Source organism: Notamacropus eugenii, chromosome 1 (genome assembly GCF_028372415.1).
Source record: "Notamacropus eugenii isolate mMacEug1 chromosome 1, mMacEug1.pri_v2, whole genome shotgun sequence".
Classification (NCBI taxonomy): domain Eukaryota; kingdom Metazoa; phylum Chordata; class Mammalia; order Diprotodontia; family Macropodidae; genus Notamacropus; species Notamacropus eugenii.
This window is the reverse complement of record NC_092872.1, coordinates 238,846,637-238,865,361: the sequence shown is the minus strand read 5'-3', so window position 1 is coordinate 238,865,361 and position 18,725 is coordinate 238,846,637. Positions and strand designations below refer to the sequence as shown.

Sequence of the window (18,725 nt, the reverse complement as noted above, 5' to 3'; positions counted from 1 at the left end):
CAAATTAAATGCTTGCAAATTCAATGCAAATAATGCCAAAAAATAGAGCTTCATTCTAGGGTAGGCATTCTTAACCTGGCATTTAGGAACTTTTTAAGAAATATATAGATATTGATGGTAGTACTTCATTATAATTTGCTTCATTTATAGCCCTATGTGTTTTATTTTATGTATCTAAGACTACTCTTCTAAGAAAGAGTCCATAGGCTTTCCAGACTACTTAATGAGGTCCATGAAACAAAAAATATTAAGAACTCCTATTCTAGTCAGCAGCTCAGGCCCTTTTAGAAGACCCCTCTGCTTTCTCAGTCCCCTCCTTTACTTCATTCTGGGTTCTAGTCCTAGATCCTAGGATCATAGACAGAGCTAGATGGCTTATCGAGTCCAGCCCCTGGCTTCTTCATATAAGAAAACTGAGGTCCGGAGGAGCAGCTTGTCTCAGGTCACAGAGGAAGTAAGTAGCAAGGGCTAGAATTTAAACTCAGGTCCTCTGACTTCAAACTAGCAAAGTTCCCTCTGTAGTGTATCTTTCTCCTCTTTCCTCTTTTTCCTTCAGCATTTAGTTTAAGAAGCCCAACTCCGGGTCAGTGATCTTCATTCCAGAGTCCAGGCTCCTTCAAGGTGGTCACTAGAACAGGACAGGGCAGTAGAATCTACGTTCCACCTGGAAATCTGGACACCAGAGACATCCCTTACTGCTTCCTACAGGCCATAAGATCCCTCCATTGAAACTGAGGACCAGAGAGGGCCAGACACAGTAAATCCATGGGAAAACCTCGAAAAGGACTCAAGTCTCCTGACACGTTGTCAGTGATGTCCAACTCTATGTGACCCCATTTTGGGTTTTCTTGGCAGAGATACCAGAGGAATTTTCCATTTCTTTCTCCATTTTACAGATGAGGAAACTGAGGCAAGCAAGAAGTGATTTGCCCAGGGTCACACAGTTAGATCTGAACTCAGATCTTCCTGACTCCAGGCCCAGGTGCTGTATCCACTGCACCACCTAGCTGCCCTCCTGATTCATAGTCCAAGCCTATTCCCAATTCCCCTATGTGTTTCTGTTTTTCCAAGAAGGTGACACAGGGGGAGGGTGCTGCTCAGCTCCCTTCCTGCCACCCAGAGATTTAGCTAAGATGAACCCACTAGCGTTCCTAAAAAGGTTTGAAGTCCAAAGGAGAAAGCCCACAGCTGAATGCAAAGTAGTGTGATTAGTGGATGGCAATTCCCCACTCCTGATTTCCATAAGGCATTTAGATTTCTTTGCTTTTCTACACATTCCTCTCTCTCTCTCTGTGGGAACATAGAAATAGTTTTAGCATGGTAAATAGAGAGGGGCAGACTATATGAAACCAGAAATTCTTGACTCTGTATCTCTCCCTCCACTTCCCTGCTGTGCTTCTGCATCCACCAAGGGTTAGGAGATGGGGGGCAGACCAGAAGACTGAAGGTCCCCCAGGTTGGACACCTCCTCATTGGCAGAGGCAGGGTTTACTTTTCCAGGTTCCTTCCAAAGCTGGCCAGCACCCTCAGTGGAACACAGGTTAAGGGCAGACCCTTGTATTAGTCACTGTGAGGAGACCCAGAAGGAATAGCAAATGTGGTCCTTGCCCTCTGGGAGCTGTTGCTATACCTGCATGAGCAGAGCAGGATATCAAGGGGACCTGCTAATCAGAGCTTGATACCAGTAATCAGATCTAAACAGCCATCCTCCAAGTGGGAATGGGATACCCCTGCCAAAGATGATCACTGGGTCTATGTGATTAAAAAAAGAGTTGGAGAAATGTCCTCTGAGTTACACCCATGGTCACTACTGTCAGCCTGGAGGTGAGGGAATGGCTATTCCTGCAGTTTCATTAGGCTAAAGCTCAGAAACAACCAGCTCATTTCTAGCCATGCTGGGCTGTACAGTGCTGTCAATCCCCACCCAGGTAGCAAAACCACAGGGTCTGTCACTGATCTTCAGTGAACCCTGCAGGTTTGTCCGGGCTACTCCCCTCAACTTGTTAGAAAGCTGAGATAATGAAGCTTAAGTCCCAAATTCAGTCCTTCTGAGTGGGGGGACATTTCACCCCGCCACAGACTGCATCCCCACATTTATTCTTCTAATTGCAAGGGTATGATGGGTAAGGCCTCTGCACATTGTAGTCATACCCCTTCAACCACCTGAGAAATACTTCAAAGGAAGAGGTGATGGAGATAATAAAAGAATGTCGGAATCAAAGTCAGGAGAGATGGGTTCAAATACTGCAGTGTGACCTCAGGCAAGTCACTTAATCCTTCTTTGTCTCAGTTTCCCCATCTGTAAAATGGGTTTGATAATATCCATAGTATATGTCTTGTTAAGATTGTTTTAGGGATCAAATAAGATATGTATGTAAAGGACTTTGCAAACCTTACGGGACCATATACATGTCAGTTCTCATTCCTATACTGTATGCAAGGTAATAGTACCTAAATAATAGGTAACATTTATATAGTGCCTACTCTATGCCAGACACTGATGACTTCATTTGATCCTCACAACCATTCTGGGATGTAGGTGCTATTATTATCCTCATTTTACAGATGAGGAAATGAGCCAGAGGAGATTACATGACTTGCCCAGGATCACACAGCTAGTGTCAAAGGTGGATGTGAGCTCATGTCACCCTGGACAGAGAAGCAGAATTATCTTGGACATGTACAATAGAACATGTTCTTTTTAAGTACAGAGGCTCAGGGGCTCCGGGTTTTGCTACTTACCTTCTGTAGGTGAGGAGGAAACTATTTTCCCTCTGTGGGCATCAGTTTTCTCATCTGTAAAATGGGAGATTGTACTTCATCCCCTGAAAACCCTGTTGGCTCTGGCTCTGTTGTCTCTGAGGTCCTTTCTGTTTCTAAATCCAGTGATTCTAGGTTATTCCAAGGTAGAAAGAGAAACTCTTCCCTTCCTCTGTAGCATTTCTCAGACAGCTCTTTCCCAGCTTCATACAGAGAGGGTAACTCACTGAGGGTCACCCAAGGACAGTCAGGAAGGAAAGCAGGTGGCTGAATAGACTAGGGGCAAAGTCTACTAAGTAAAGACCTTTTGGGGTCCCCAGAGAGTTCATTTTTACTGATATAAGTGCTCTAGGAAAGGCCTATGGAATGGTCTTCCCAGTGACTTCAGAATCTTCAGGCATAAAAGTGAGACAAGGACACTTGGGAGTGAAGAATTAGCCAGACTCTTGATTTGTCTAATTCCCATGGGAGCTGGAGGCATTTGACTATATATAAGCAAATAGGATCCATAAATCAGAGAAATTGAGAGCTGAAAGACACCCCATTGTCTAGTCACAGGTCAGAGGATTCAGAGTTAGCTTGGGGGGAAGGGGACTTTAGACATCATCCATTATCCCTCCCCCACCCTTGTCTTTGTGCAGATGAGGAAACAGACCCAAAGGGACTCGCTTGGGTCACACAGCTCTCTAGGGGCAATTTTGTGATCACCTCAAAGTCACATCTTCTGACTACAGAACTTTCCACTAAGAAAAATGGCTCCATTTGTATAAGACATTCCATTTGCATAAATTGTCTCCTTTAATCCCCACAATGACCCTGCTATAGATATCATCAATTCCATTGGCAGATGAGGAAACTGAGGCTCAGAGAAGACTTGCTTCAGAGTCTGCAAATTTCTGAGGTGGAATTCAAACCCAAGTCTTCTTGCAGAGCTCTGAGTCCTATGCCCCCCTGCCTCCATCCAAAATGCCTCATTTTACAGAGGAAATCAGAACCCAGAGGGCTCACCTGGTCTACCTGAGGTCACACAACTAGGGACATTGATAGGACTAGTAACCAAGGCTCCCAATTCCATCGTTTTCACCACAAAAACAAGCCACCTCTTTAAAAAAATACAAATCAAACCCAAGTCCAGGCAGCTTGCACATGCATATTCTAAATCCATTTCTCGGGGGAGGGGTACGGGGCAGGGGGACTGAGGGTCCCAATGTGCACGTGCAGGTGTCTCTGCAGACCAGCAGCACCTGCCTGCCCTTCTCCTTGCTCTATATCCAGCACACGTTAGACATATAATACACACATACACAGGATGAAATTGACGGCTCTCCAGTATTCTTTCCCAAAAGTGCCAGCTGCCAATCGGATTGAATTAGATTTCACAGGGGTTTTTGCAATACATGGAATTCACCAGCAAATTACTCTTAAAGAGGGAAAATCAATCATTTGGAGCAGAGATAAGCTGAAGGCAAGGCAGCCTCGGATTGATCCCGTCTGTGCAGGCGTGTGCGGAATTCTACAGATAACCTGGGGAGAAGAGGGAGGGGAGGGAGGAAAAAAGGCAGGCAGACAGGAGAGAGAAGTAGAATTGGGTGGGGGGAGGGAGAGGGCTCACACAAGGACAGAGAAAAGAGAGAAAGAGAGCAGGCACACAAGGGCAAGTAGACTGAAAAAGGGGGAATCATGAGAATACAGCTTTATAGCAGGAAGGGAAATTAGAGGTCATCTATACAACCCACTTATTTTACAGATGAAGCCCCACATGGTTAAGGGACTTGTCCAAGGTAACATAGGCAGTATAAAGAAGCCTGAAGGGTGGGAATCCAGGTCCTCTGACTCCAGTACCACAGAGGGAAAGAAGGGAACAACAGAGGGGGTAGGATGGAGGAGAGAGAGGTTTGTAAGGAATGTGAGAGCCAGAAGGAACCTTAGGGACCATCTAGTTCAAAGACCTTGTTTGACAGATGTAGAAACTGATGCCTCAAGAAGGGAAGAGATTGGTTGAGAGACACACAACAACTTTTTGTCAGGGACAGGGTAAAAGCCCAGTTCTTCTACCTCCCAGGTCAGGATTTTGTGTTCTGTGCCACAAAGAGAGAGACAAAAGAGGACCTATTTAAGAAAAAAATTAGGAAGACTAAAGGATAAGATCATATTCAAATAAGATGATGGAGAAGAAGAAAGTAGTTTGGACTCTGCTGAGATTTTTGGAGGGCATGAGATGGGAAAGCTAATTAGCACTTATATAGTTCTTTAAAGTTTGCAGTGTGCTCTACATGTTATCTTATGTGATCCTCACAATAACCCTATGAGGTGGGTGCTATTATTATCCCTATTTTATAGAAGAGAAAATCAAGGCTGAGAGGAGCTTAGTGACTTGTTCAGGGTCACGCAGTCTAGTCAATGTCTGAGGCAGTATTTGAATTTAGGACTTCTTGGCTTCAAGTGTGGTGTTCTTATCCACTATACTGCCTGCTTACAAGCTATCTACTTTCACAACATTTTCTAAGACACAGAAGTGATTGACTTTGGTCTAGGAAGATTGAAATGTGGAGTCAGGAAGATGGATGAGAATTCCTAGATATCCCTTTCCATTCCCAGTTTGGTCCCTTGCAGAGTAAGGGTACCCAGCAAGGATGGGGAGTGTTATTATAGCAAGAACAGCCATGAAATAACATCTTCTGAAATCTCAGCATCTCCGAATCAGAGGGGACATCTGTGAGCATGGAGCCCAACCTGTCCCAGGAATGCCCCTCTACTAAATTGCTTGGCAGGTTGTCATCCAACCACCTGGAAACCTCTGATGAGGGGACACTCATTACCACCCAGTGCAGCCCAATCCCCTTTTGGATATCTGGAAATATTGCCTTACATGGAGCCAAAAATCTGCCCCTTTGGTCCTAGTTTTGTGGGGGTTGAGGGAAGAAGAAAGAGAACAGAATAGTCTCAACTTCTCCCCAAGGTATAATGAAACTAAAGATGGGGGATACCTCCCTAGCCTTGGGTATTCTGGCCTTAATTAAGTGAAACGATGGATGATGGAGTGATAAAGAACACAGCATGGGGGGAGTTTGATTTTCTGTCAGTCAGTAGCATAGATTAAATAGGAACCACAAGAAAGGAGGGAACAACCATTCCTTCATGGTCCATTGGGAGCCAGGAGTTGTTTGGGGGTGACCTGTCCCTCAGTCTGGCCAAGGGCTCTCCCCCTAAACCACAGCTAAATCACAGACCTTTGGTGAATATGGAAAATGGACACTAGACATCGCTCTTCCTTCCCTTGCTTTATTCTCACTACTGTCACTGCTATCTCCATACACACATCCCTAATATAGTGGAAATTAAGATTCAGGTACTTGGTCTCTGACCATTTGAGAGCATTGTGCAGACACATATAAGTGCCCTCCCTCCAACCCTTGGGCATATGTAATAGCACCAGAGAGACTATCTCCTAATAGGAAATCCCCTAGAATTTTCTCTCTTAATGGAAATGCGCTATTGGCTTTGACTCCCCAGGGATGCCACTAAGCCAGGGATGAGTCCATGCAGAGTTCAGAGGATGTGGAACTGTGCCCATAGTATACAGAATAAAGGATAGAGATGGTCCCTGTCTTTGTGGATCTTCCAAGGTGAGAGGGGAAGGCTCGTGGGTACATATACTTGGGTTTGGGGGGTTTAAACTCACCCAAGATCACAAAGCTAGTAAGAAAATGAACCAGGAGTAAAACTCAAGTCCTCTGCCTCCAAACCCAGGGCTCTTCACTACCGCCATGCCAGTCCTCCTCGAAGCACATAAATACCGTAATTATCAGGTTGTATGTTGGAGTTGGGCAGCTTAGAGATAATGGTGCTGATTAGACAGTGGACACAAGGAGGGTATGTGTCTAAGTGTTGCCTCAAAAAGTTACAAATACAGAATCTCTGCACAAAGCAGAAATTGGAGCACCGGTGGCAAGGGACGTTGTGTATCAGCCAAGGGGATGGACCAGATGATCTTTCGGGTCCCTTAAAACTATGCAATTCTTTGATTCCTGAAGGAGATGGCCCAGAACTCTTGGGACAGGAAGATGACCAAGTGATTAGGGTAGAAGGAAAGGGAACGAGGGCTAAGCTCCTCTCTGACTTTCATCCTGGCTCAGCCTCACTTGATGAATGTTCTTGTGTAGGGAGATTCCCTTTTCCGAAACTCTCTCTGCTTTCCTGTTTGAGAAATGGCATTTTGTAGGATCTGAGCCTGGAAAGAAGCAGGGGAGGCATGGAGGGTGGCAGAGATGCTGAGCAGGTTTGGCTCCTTGGGTTCTGGGACTGTTTCTACAAACATCAATTTCTGCTGGTAGGCAATTGGTGAGTTGGTGAATCTGATTGGTAAATCAGAAGCACAGTGCCAGGGTAGGGCTGGCTTTGTAAGATTTCCAAAATCCCTATATCTGATATAGGTAAGGGTGGGAGGGGTGAGGAGAGAACTCATCTTTTCCCCTGGGAGGAGGGAGTAATTAATAGTGGCTTGAACTCCCCCCAAAAACATACTTTCCTACAATCTGGTCTCCTAGGAACAAGTCTAGGACATCTGGGGGGAGGAGAAGTTCCTTGAATGAATATTTGATTTCACACACACACACACACACACACACATACACACACAAAATACATGCACTAGCATGGGAGAACACTCTATGAAGTGTGGAAAGTGAGGGCCCAGACAGGGCCCCCCATTTCCTCCTCCACCACCACTTCTTCCCCGATAAGTTGGGCTTTTAAAACCACAACCAAAGACAGAGAGGAAAACCTACCCAGTCAAACCAGGGTAGGTGAGAACTGGTAGGGGCAGGGGGAAGGATGGGAAAGAAAGGCCTTCCAAAGAGACCACTCCCGTTCTTAATGCTGTCGATACCCATCCTCCCTTCTTGTTGCAGAATCAGGGAGGTAGGAATAAGGAATGGCGGGGGTGGGGGGACAGGGGGAGGATGGAGAAGTTGAAAGTCGCAAGCCAGCCCCTTCTGGCAGGCAGCTGATAACGGGGGACACGAGAGGATTGGCTTCCTGCCCTCCACAGGGGGCACCAAGGCTTCAGTAACCAGGAGCAAAGAGAACGGCACGGGAGCCGAACTCATCAGGGGAGAATTATTTTATGTGCTGAGCTCCCCCTCCTGCTCCCTCCATCTCCCAAATAAATAAATAAATAAAGCTGAGCCATCTCAGCCAGCCACCCCACGGGTAGACGGGGCCCTGCTCCCCGTCTGCAAGAGGCGTGGGGAGGTGCGGCCGTTGGTAATTGCGGATGGCGACTATCGCTAGCCCGATCAGATTTCCCAGCTGGAAAGGAATTTAATCCACCAGGCTCCTCTTGGCACATGCTGGGGTTCCTTCTGATGTTCTTCTCCATCATGCTTCCTGACAAAATAGCCCCTCGATAACCCTTCAAGGACCCTCTACCACCCACACCGACCCACAAAAAGCTGCCCGTGGCAGACAGCCCAGGAAAGTGCCAGGCGCAGGACTTAGAGACAAGTCAGTGACCCCTCTCTGGGCCATCCTTTGAGGGTAAAAGGAAATAGGCACTTTCAAGCAGTAGAAAGTGTTTTTTCCCTCCTCGTGCTTTTGAAGTAACAAGACATTAGTCACTGCCCTTGCTTTCACAATCTGTAAAATGGGAGCAGAATACTTACGACCTCTCTGCTTCACAAAACTTCTTAAAGAACTTTTGGTTGTCTCATTCCTTCCCACAGCTTCCGGCTACCACCTTCATTCACAGACTTCTCAGCACCAGTCTCCCAGTCTCCCTGGTTCACCCCGGTACTCATTTTTTGACTACTTCTCAGCTTTCTCTTCACTTGTGATCAATTATGTCTTTGCTCTTCGTTTTTTTAAGTGTCCTGATGTGCTTTCTCTCGCTGCATTCTCATAACCACCTGCACCCCAGACCGTTGCCACTTCCTACCGTCAGGCTCTCAGCTGGCCGTTGTCTTGGCTCAGAGCCTAGAGAAGGTATCTGTGGGCCATGGGAAAGGTTTGAAAATGTTGGGGAGAGATCCACCTCGGCCACCCCACTTCCCGTATTTGAAAACTGTGCCTCTTCTGTGTCAATGACCACAGCAGCTTTGAACTTCTACCCGTGACACATGCAGTCAGCACCTTAAAAGCTACAGTTTCCTCTCTCTCTACCTAGATCATTCCTTCACCCCTTGGTAGACAGTCTTCACCAGTAATAATCATAAAGTTAGCCTTGATATGGCTTTAAGTTTTGCAAATTGCTTTACACATTTCTTCTCATTTGATCCTCACAACAACTCTGGGAGGCAGATGTTATGTTTTACAGATGAGGAAACTGAGGCAGTCAGAAGTTACGCGACTTCCCCAGGGTCACTGCAGCTTAGAAGTGTCTGAGGCTAACATACCATCTAGCTGTTATGGCTCAAAATTCATCACCCAAAAGAATCTCTGTTAAAATGTCGGACTTAGAGTCAAGTAGACTTGAGTTGAAATTCTGCCATGACCTTGGTCAAGTCACCCAACATCTGCCTCAGATTCCTCTCTTGTAAAATGGGACTAATAATGGTAGTTACTTCACAGAGTTGTTGTAAGAGTCAAAGTGATTAACACAATGCCAACATACAGTAGGTGTTATTGTTATGACAGGGATGCAGTCTGCCACCAGGCTCATACAAGAAGGCCATACTCTCCAGCTTGGAAGGAGCTGCCAGAACCTCATTCCCCAGCAGTGTTGTTGGCAGACTCATGGTCACCTCCATACTTGTATAAGGGGGAGGAGGAAGAACTCAACATTTCCAGTTCCTTTTTTTAGTCATCATTTCATTTGATCCTCACAATCACCCTGTGAGAAGCAGAACCCAATGAGATAATAAATGGCAAGCTCTGCTCACTCGGAAAGTCTACATTATTACAAACATAAGCAAATACAAATACTTTCAAAGTAATACAATGTAATTTAGGAAGAGAGAGGGCATGGTCAACGGACAAGAAGGAGGAAAGGGGGACCTATGTGGAAATCCTCTAGTATGCTGACATGACTGGAATGAAGCATGGGGAGGAAAATATTATATAGTAAGACTGGAAAGTAGGTGGGAGCTAGATTGTGGAGGGCCTTCAGTAACAGGCAAGAAGAGGCCAGCCCCTAAGGTCTGTCCTGTCAGATTACATCTGAGGATCCAAGGGGAAGATGCCAAAAGTAGATTTATAGCACAAGCCAATCAGGAGGAAAGGAAGCCTCTGCAGAGAGGGCTAGGGCATTTGCTTTATAGAATCCCCGTTGTCTAATTAACAAATTTTTATAAGACATTTTCTAGGTGCCAGCCACTGCGTGAGGAGCTGGGGGTACAAAAAACAAAAATGAAACAGCCCCTACCTCCAAAGTGCTCAGACAGGCCCACGAGGCCACAGCTGTGTGACCTGACCCCCACCAATGCCTTCTGGCTCAGCCCGACGACCACTTGCAGACTGCTGTTTGCTCAGCCCACCTTGGCATCTTTGCTCAGACTGTTCCCTCCACGTAGAACACTCTGCTGATCCTGTGTCCTTCCTTTTCTCTCTCATTCTGCTCAAAACTCATCTCAGCCAGGAAGAGACTGTTTAATCCTATCAAATTGTTTGATCTTGGTTTTCACGGGGTTAATTTGCAAGTTATTGATATGACGGTCACAATTCATTGTGTGGATGTATGTACCCAATTCTCTAACTGAATGACTAGCAGCAGGATAGTCATTTCTTCCTTCCTTCCTTCTATCCCTCCTTCCTTCTTCCCTTCCTTTTCTTCTTCCTTCCTTCTTTTCCTTCCTTTCCTTCTTTTTTCTTTTCTTTTCTTCTTTCTTTATTTTCTTCCTTTCTTTCCTCCTTTCTCCCTTCCTTTTTTCTTTTTTTCTTCCTTTCCTTTTTTCTTTTGCTTTATTTTCTTCCTTTTCTTCCTTCTTTCTTTCCCCTTTTTTCTTTTCTTTTCTTTCATTCTTTCGGTCTTCCTTTTTCTTTTTTCTTTCTTTTTTTCTTTCTCCATCCTTTTGGCCATAAGGGTAGGCTCTCAGTTAAAATCCTGCCTCTGATACTTCATAGCCAGGTGACCCTGGGCAAATCCCTTCCCTTTTATGCACCTCAGTTTCCTCATCTGTTAAACAAGGGGAATAATATCAGCTTTATCTGCCTTATAGGGTTGTCGAGAGGCTCAAATTAGATAATATATATATAAAGTACTTTTCAGTCTTGAAAGCACAATATGTCAGATATCATTATTATTATCGGAGCCATACTGTGAGGGCCAAATGCCAGGCAAAGAAGCTGACACTTTATCTCCTAGGCATTATGAAGCTCCACTGGTGGTTCACAAGTAAAGGTAGGGGATAGATTCAAGAGGAGATAGACTAGAAGCAGGAAGAACAATTAAGATGCTATTGAAATAATCTAGGGAAGAGGTCATGAGGGCCTGATCCGGAGGAGTGGCGGAGGTATAATAGAAAGAAGAGGACAGATACAAAAGATGTAGTGGAAGCAGAGTCAACAAGACTTGGCAAATGATTGAACGTAGTGGGAGGGGGAAGAGCCATCAAAGCCCCTCAATTGAAAACCTGAGTAATGGGAAGGACAGTGAGGCCTTCAAGAGAAAATGGAGTTTGAAGGGAAGGAGGAGTTGGGTGGGAAAAGAACAAGTTCCATTTTGGATATCCTGAGTTTGAGATGTCCACAGGATATCCAGGTGAAAATGTATGGTTCGTGCTCTTAGACAGTATGGAGAAATAGTAGGGCTGGATATACAGATATAAGGTCTTAATTGAGTCTGTGCGAACAGTTGAAATCACCAAGGCAGAGAATTTAAGGCCAGAAAAGGACCTAGGACAGCACCTTGGACAAGCATTCATAGAGAGCTTAAGATGGATGGTGATGCAGCAAAGGAGACTGAGGAGTAGTCAGCTAGGAAGGAGGAGAACTAGGAGAGAAAGGGAGATGGCCAGAAGCCAAGGAAGAAGGGACCATTCTGAGGGAGGCTGTAGTTGATAGGGACAAAAGCAATAGAGATGTCAGAATGAAGATGGGAAGAGACCTTTGGATGTAGTAGTTAAAAGCTCATTGCACAGAGCAGTTCCACTGACATGGTGGAGTCAGAAATGAAATTATTAGGGGTTGTAAAGAGAAGTCAAGTCTTCTCCCAAAGTAATTTCCCCCTCCTCAAATCCTGTTAGAGTGATTTGCCTGGATTGCTTCTTTTTGCTTATATCCACAGGTCTACATGTTCTCTGCCTACCCTTCCCCAACCCACCCGAAAGAGCTTGGAAAGGTCTTTAATAGCAGACATGATGGCTTTTTCATCTTTATGTCCCCAGTGTGTAGGCTAGTGCCTTTTACATAGTAGATAATTCATGAAAAGCACTAGCATTGAACCTAGAAGATCTGGATTTAAGTCCCAGTATCAAAATTTATTAGTTTCATAAATATGAGCAGATTCTTGATCATGGATTCAAAGCTGGAAGAGATCTGAGAAGCCATTGAGTGTGCTTGGCTCATTCCCACAAGGAATGATAGAAGCAGAATTTGGACCTATTTCCTTTGATTCCAAAGCCAAAACTCTTTCCACTGGACCATTGTCCCCACAATGCCAGGCTTTAATAGGTGAAGTCTTGCCTTATCTTGTTCAGAAATAGACTGTCATGCCATTTCCTAGCCACACCTTTTAGACCGTACATCCCCTTTGCACCCACATTTTTCTAGTTCTCTTTTATATATTGTCTTTCCTGATTAGATTGTAAACTCCTTGAGGACCCACTTATATTTGGGATACCCAGGACTTAACACAATGTTTGGCCCATAGCAAAAGCTTAATAAATTCTCTGTCTATTCATTTATATCTATCTTCATTTACTATCTATCTGTCTATTGATCTCTCTGTCTTTCTGCATGTTGGTCTATCTGTTGTCTATCTATCTATATCTATTTGTCTGCATGTCAGTCTATCTGCCTATCTGTCTATCTGTCAATCTCCATTCTATCTATCCGTCTAGCTACCACATCACTTGTCAGTCACATTTTTTTTCTCACCTGTAAATGAGGCTAAAAGTGTTTGGATGACCTATCTCACCATGTTGTTGTAAGAGAAACACTCTGGTGATAAATAGATACACACACACACATATGCATTTATATACAATTTTATAGATTTTAATAGATTTTATATAGAATAGATTTTAATTAGATAGATTTTAATAGATTTTAATTAGCTGGGGTGAGGGCATGCCAAAGAGTGATAGTGGCAGCCCTGACTTAAAGCAGAAGAATCTGATCCTGATTGTTGAATTGGGAATTGGGAGGCAGTGGTCTGGGGCACAGAGTACTTCCTGGATCTTCTTCCTCTTCTAATGTAGGCTGCTGACCAGTCAGGTGTATTCCCAAAGCTGCTTGCAAGGGAATTGGGGCAAGGGTGTGCAACCATGTAAGCTCTGTCTTGCATCCTTACTTAAGCCTCCCCCATGACTTGCTATCTTGTCTCTGACCCGTCTCTATCTCTGTTTCTCTGTCTTGTCTCTCTGTCTTGACTTTATCTGTCTTACTTTTCTGTCTCTGTCTTATCTATCTCTCTCTGTCTCTCTCTCTGTCTCTCTCTCTCTGTCTCTCTCTCTCTCTCTCTCTGTCTTGTCTCTCTCTGTGTTTGTCTTGTCTTTACTTTGTCTCTCTGTGTTGTGTATTTGTGTCTTGTCTCTGTCAGTCTTGTCTCTCTGGATGTCTATCTTGACTCTATCTTGTCTCTATGTCTCTGTCTTGTCACCCTTTCTGTCTTTCTTTTCTCTATCTTATCTCTCTGTCTTATCTCTCTGTCTTTTCTGTCTATCTGGTCTCTCTGTCTTATCTCTCTCTGTGTCTGTCTTGGCTCTCTGTGTCTTGTCTGTATGTCTTCTCTCTATGTTAATCTTATCTCTCTGGATGTCTCTCTATCTTGACTCTATCTTGTCTGTCTCTGTCTTGTCTCTCTGTCTTGTCTCTCTGTCTTGTCTGTATCTTATCTCTCTATCCTACCTGTCTTATCTCTTTCTCTGTCTTGTCTCTCTTTGTCTTGTCTCTGTCTCTCTGTCTTGCCTCTCTGTCTTGTCTCTCATCTCTCTGTTTTGTCTCTTTCTGTCTTGATCTCTCTCCTGTCTCTGTCTTGTCTCTCTATTTTGTATCTCTATCTGTCTTGTCCCTCTGTCTCTCTATCTTATCTGTCTTCTTGTCTCTATCTTATCTCTCTCCCTATCTTGTCTCTCTGTCTTGTCTCTCTGTCTTCTCTTTCTTTCTCTGTCTTTCTCTTTGTCTTGCCTCTCTGCCTTAACTGTCTCTCTTTCCTTCTCTCACAACTTTAATTACATTCCCTCTTAGAACCCATGGTCAGTAACTTAGAGACCCAACAGGAAGAACTAGATCAGGAAGGGAGACAGGTAATAAAATGTCTTCACTCAAGTCTCTCCCCACCCCCTCCCTCATCTCTGCACAGGGTTCTCCAGAGGGCCGGAGCACTGCCCCATTGCTATGGGACTGGAGGCTGGATACTTCTCCCCACAGCTCACTCCCTCTAGAGGCCCTGCCAGGGAAGGGCTGGGCTTTAGGTCCAGGAGAGGGGAGAAAGGGAGATTCTCTGTCTCTGTCACCTGCTCAGAACTGTCACGCTCTGACAGCTTTAGCTATTAGTGACCCTTCGGGCATTTAATTGATCCTCTTCTAACAGGATGGAGTCCACAAGGGTAAAATTGAAAATCCTCCTGTTAGGACCAGAGAGCTTTACCGCCATGGTCTATACCAGGTCACACTCCAGGAAGGGGAGAAAAAGAAGGGTCATCAAATAAGAGGGTCCTGCAACAGCCATCTGCCCTGGGGGGAAGGGTCCACAGAGTAGGTCAGACAGAGGCAGGAGAGGGCCAAGGGAACCCAGGCAGGGTATGAACCCAGGCAGCCTTGACATATACACCAAGGTAAACCATCTGTAGCAGATGTCATACACTATCAAATTTAACAATTCAATTCAACAAACATCGATTCATTGATAATGAGTAATAACAAATTTGCATAATACTTTAAAATCCACAAAGTGGTTTCCTCACAACGACCCTGTGACGAAGGCATGGTACAAGTATCTTTATATCCATTTTGAAGATGGAAACTGAGGCTTAGAGAGCTTAAATGTTTTGTCCGCAGTCACCCCTCCAATAAAATCAGAGGCCAGATTAAGAAACAGGTCTCCTAAGACTGAAACCAGAGTTGTTTCCATATACCATGCTAGCATAGATGTTGGAAACTAGGAGGCACAGTAGATAGTGTGCAGGGCCTGGAATCAAGAGTTCAAATCTCACCTCAGACACTTACTAGCTATGTGATCCTAGGCAAGTCATTTCACCCTGTTTGTCTCAGTTTCCTCATCTGTAAAATGAGCTGGAGAGGGAAATGGCAAACCACTCCAGTATCTTTGCCAAGGAAATCCCATATGGGCTGACAAAGAGTTGGACATGACTGAAAAATGATGGAACGACAAAAAGTGTAGATGTGCACATGCTCTGCTTCTGAAACCTGAGGAAAGACTGGGTCCATATGTACCCTTTGCCCACAAGTAAAATGATGAGGACGCAAGTGACTTCATGACAGTCACTATATTTATTTGTGTAATGGCAAGTGAGTTCTTTGTCACTCACCCTCCAAGACACAGCAGTTTATAGTGTCCTTTTCAGAATGAGCCATCCAAGAAAGAAGCTTTATTGTTGAGAGAAATGAAGCCTTTCATGACACTATCCCCACATTCCTTCTCATGCAGTAATGCACATTGGGCAGGGGAGTTAGAGGGCAGCAAAGGGGAGCCAGAATGGCAGTGGGGGCTCCACCCTCAAAGACGAGGAGATCACACCAGGAAAGGGTGTGATATATATGAGGAGATGGAGTGGAACGTGTGAGGAGCAGCAAGAGAGCTGGTATCACCTCCTGTTAAAGCAGCCCACCAAGTGATCGAAAAGAAACTCATGTGAGCCAAGTTCTTCATCACTGAATTCATGCAGTCCATTGCAGAGGACTCAGGGCTCCTCATTGGCCACTAAGGCATTCTTTTAGAAGGATGTTGATAGGCATCCATACCAAAGTACACAATGCCTGTGATAGTCAATGTAGAAGTACACTGATGATCAGCATTCATTATATTGATGTCAAGGGAATAGATATAGTCATGGTTCCTATAATCTGAGGAGAGAACCATATCGCTATTTTATGACAGAATTTAGCCAGCTTCCTCTAGAGAAGCCGTTAAGACTCAAGCCAAATGATCAAAGTGAGGGTTTCCTTCCTTCCTCTTTGTTAAGTCTAGATCAGTATTCCCATCCCTTAAATCATTTTCAGAACAAAATCCAATAAGATAGATGTTGAACTCTCTCCAACCCCCTTCTGATGCTCCAGACCAATCTTGCCTTTTGTTACTTCCTTACTTGCTTCCCCTCTACTTAAGTGTCTTTGGTCTCCAACCAAGGTACCTGCCATCCTGCTCCATCCTCCCCAATACGTCTTCTGCCTACACCCACACTCCCTATAGTTCCAGAATCCCAGTCATCTGTGTCATTGTGTCATGGAGTTCTTTGCCTTACATTCCTCCAGGGTCTCAACAGCATGTTCGAAGTATATCTGGTGGGCAACAACTCCCACCACTTCATCGTCTCCCCCACCTCCATCCAGGGGAAAGCTGACATCCGAATGCGAGTGGCTCAACCACTGGATTACGAGACTGTCTCCCGTTATGATTTTGACGTAAGTATCTTCCTCCCCTCAGGTTGAGGTGGGGAGTGCAGATTCAGGCAATGGAATACACAAGCTCCATCCCTCCCTAATAACTCCAAAGGTCTAAGATTGGAAAAGTCCTGAGTCAGGCAGTTGAAGAGACTGGAGCAGGTTAACTTTTACCAAGGAGAACAAAGAGAATTTCTGCAAAACCAAACCAATGGATGGTTCTTCACACGGATGAACGGGAGAGGAACACATTTGTGATTAATGATAAGAGCCCATCACTAGGATTCAGGAGTTAAATGCCAGAACAGCTCCAAGTTCAGCCCCAGAAAAATGCTACCCACTGGACAAATTCTTGACAACATATCAAGTTAAATAGAGGTTTGGGCAGCTGTATCTGATCTTTATGCATAGACTGAGTAGGAGGTGGTTGACTAGAATGTGAGTTGAGAAAATTACTAAAAGGTCTCTTCTAAGACCCCAAATCTCTCCCTATCCAGATCCCATCCACTATTAGCTCTCTTTCAGGCTGAATATTATTTCTCCCTGTGATTCTCACTACCTTGGGAAAGACAGGACTACAGAAGGGAGAGGAAACATTACAAGATGGCAAAATATGAAGGCACAGCTTGCCTAGAAGGGGAAGGGGATATTGAAAGAGTAAGGTTTGAGTTCACAGTGGAAAGGGAAGGGTGAGCCAAGAACTATTTCAAAGGACCACATCAAACCCAACTCTACAAGTAGCGTAGCTGCCCTGGAATTAAATAGGACTTGGGCTTTCTGTTAAAGCATGGAAGAGAGCTAGAGAGGACAGGTCTAGAGTACCTTGGATCTAGGGTGCAGAGATGCCAAGATCAGAAACGCAGAGCGGACTCCACAAGTAGGAACTTGAATATTCCCAGAGCTATGCATGTGGCCTAGGCTAAGGGTTGGGGACATACTGACCAATCAGCAAATAGAAACAGAGGTGCCCACTTTCTTAAGCCCCCTTCCTTCCTTTCCCCAAGCTCAGCACTTCAGTAGCAGGAGCTGCCAACCAAATACAAAGCAGCCACCATTAGGGAAACTACATATTTGCCAAACAAACCATTGGTATATGTCCTTATCAGACTAGGTGATAGGGGTCCAGTTGTTCACATTCCCCACTGGCCTAGTCCACCATCAATCCTGCCAGGCAGGGCCAATCGCTCCAAATGGTTTTCCAGAGAGGTCTGCAAAAGCAACAGTTGGAAGAATCTAAGTAGGCCATCACCCTTCTTGAGATAGGATGTGGCAGGTAGGTAGAGACCCAAGAAAGACAGGTGGGTAGAAACTAAGAACAGATACTTTGGGTTGAGATGGGTAGATGTTTCTCATCAATATACCAAAGGATAAAAAGGAGGATACCCTTGGAGGTAAGGCACTCACCCACCCTCTTTCTTCCCCCTGCCTAGATGTTTGCCAATGAGAGTGTACCTGACCATGTGGGCTATGCCAAGGTGAAGATCACCCTTATCAATGAGAATGACAACAGACCCATCTTCAGTCAGCCACTCTATAATGTCAGCCTGTATGAGAATGCGACTGTAGGGACAACGGTCCTGACAGTTCTGGTGAGTCCTCCTGCCCTCCTCCTCTAAATGGCTATATTTGATAAGGTTGGTAATTAATAATAATTATTATTATACTATGTATATTGTGCTTTAAGAACTGTGAAGCATTTTACAAATATTTTATTCTCACAATAACCCTGGGAGGGAAGTGCTATTTTTATCCCTTTTTACAAATGAAGAAACTGAGGCAGACAAAGGTTAAGTGACTTGCCCAAGATCACATGACTAGTAACTGTCTCAAGCTGGATTTGAACTCATGTCTTTCTGGTTCCAGGTCAAGTGCTATCCATTGCACAACCTAGCTTCATCCAGCTGAATTTTACCCAGACACCTTGAGTCATCCCTGAACATCTCCAGCCCCCAGTATTAGCACTAACCTAGATTATGTATTCAGTTAAACGGGATAGGGGAATCTGCTAGTTAGGAGAGGAGTTTTAGCCATATGCCTGGAAAAATAGCCAGCCACCTCTGGGACAGATGTCCCTCATTGGCTAAAGACACAACCCCTAGGAAAGTAGAGGCAAGTGAGAGGCTTTAAAGTCCCTAGCCATCTAGAGTGGGCATGCATCTGTCACTTACAACCTGTATCACCTTGGACAAATTATTTCATCTCTGTGCCTCAGTTTCCTCATCTATAAAATGAAAGAACTGGGCCAT

At 44.7% G+C, this 18,725-nt stretch overlaps 1 protein-coding gene across 6 annotated transcripts in view; it reads left to right on the top strand.

Annotated features, from left to right (window-relative positions):
• The window catches only part of CDH23 (cadherin related 23), a 597,280-nt gene that overhangs the window by 348,739 nt on the left and 229,816 nt on the right, over positions 1–18,725 (top strand). For all 6 annotated transcript variants that reach the window (XM_072628247.1, XM_072628248.1, XM_072628249.1 and 3 more), the window contains exons 12-13: positions 16,351–16,500; positions 17,910–18,068. In XM_072628247.1, the coding sequence (XP_072484348.1) occupies positions 16,351–16,500; positions 17,910–18,068 (309 nt within the window). The remainder of the gene's footprint in view (positions 1–16,350; positions 16,501–17,909; positions 18,069–18,725) is intronic.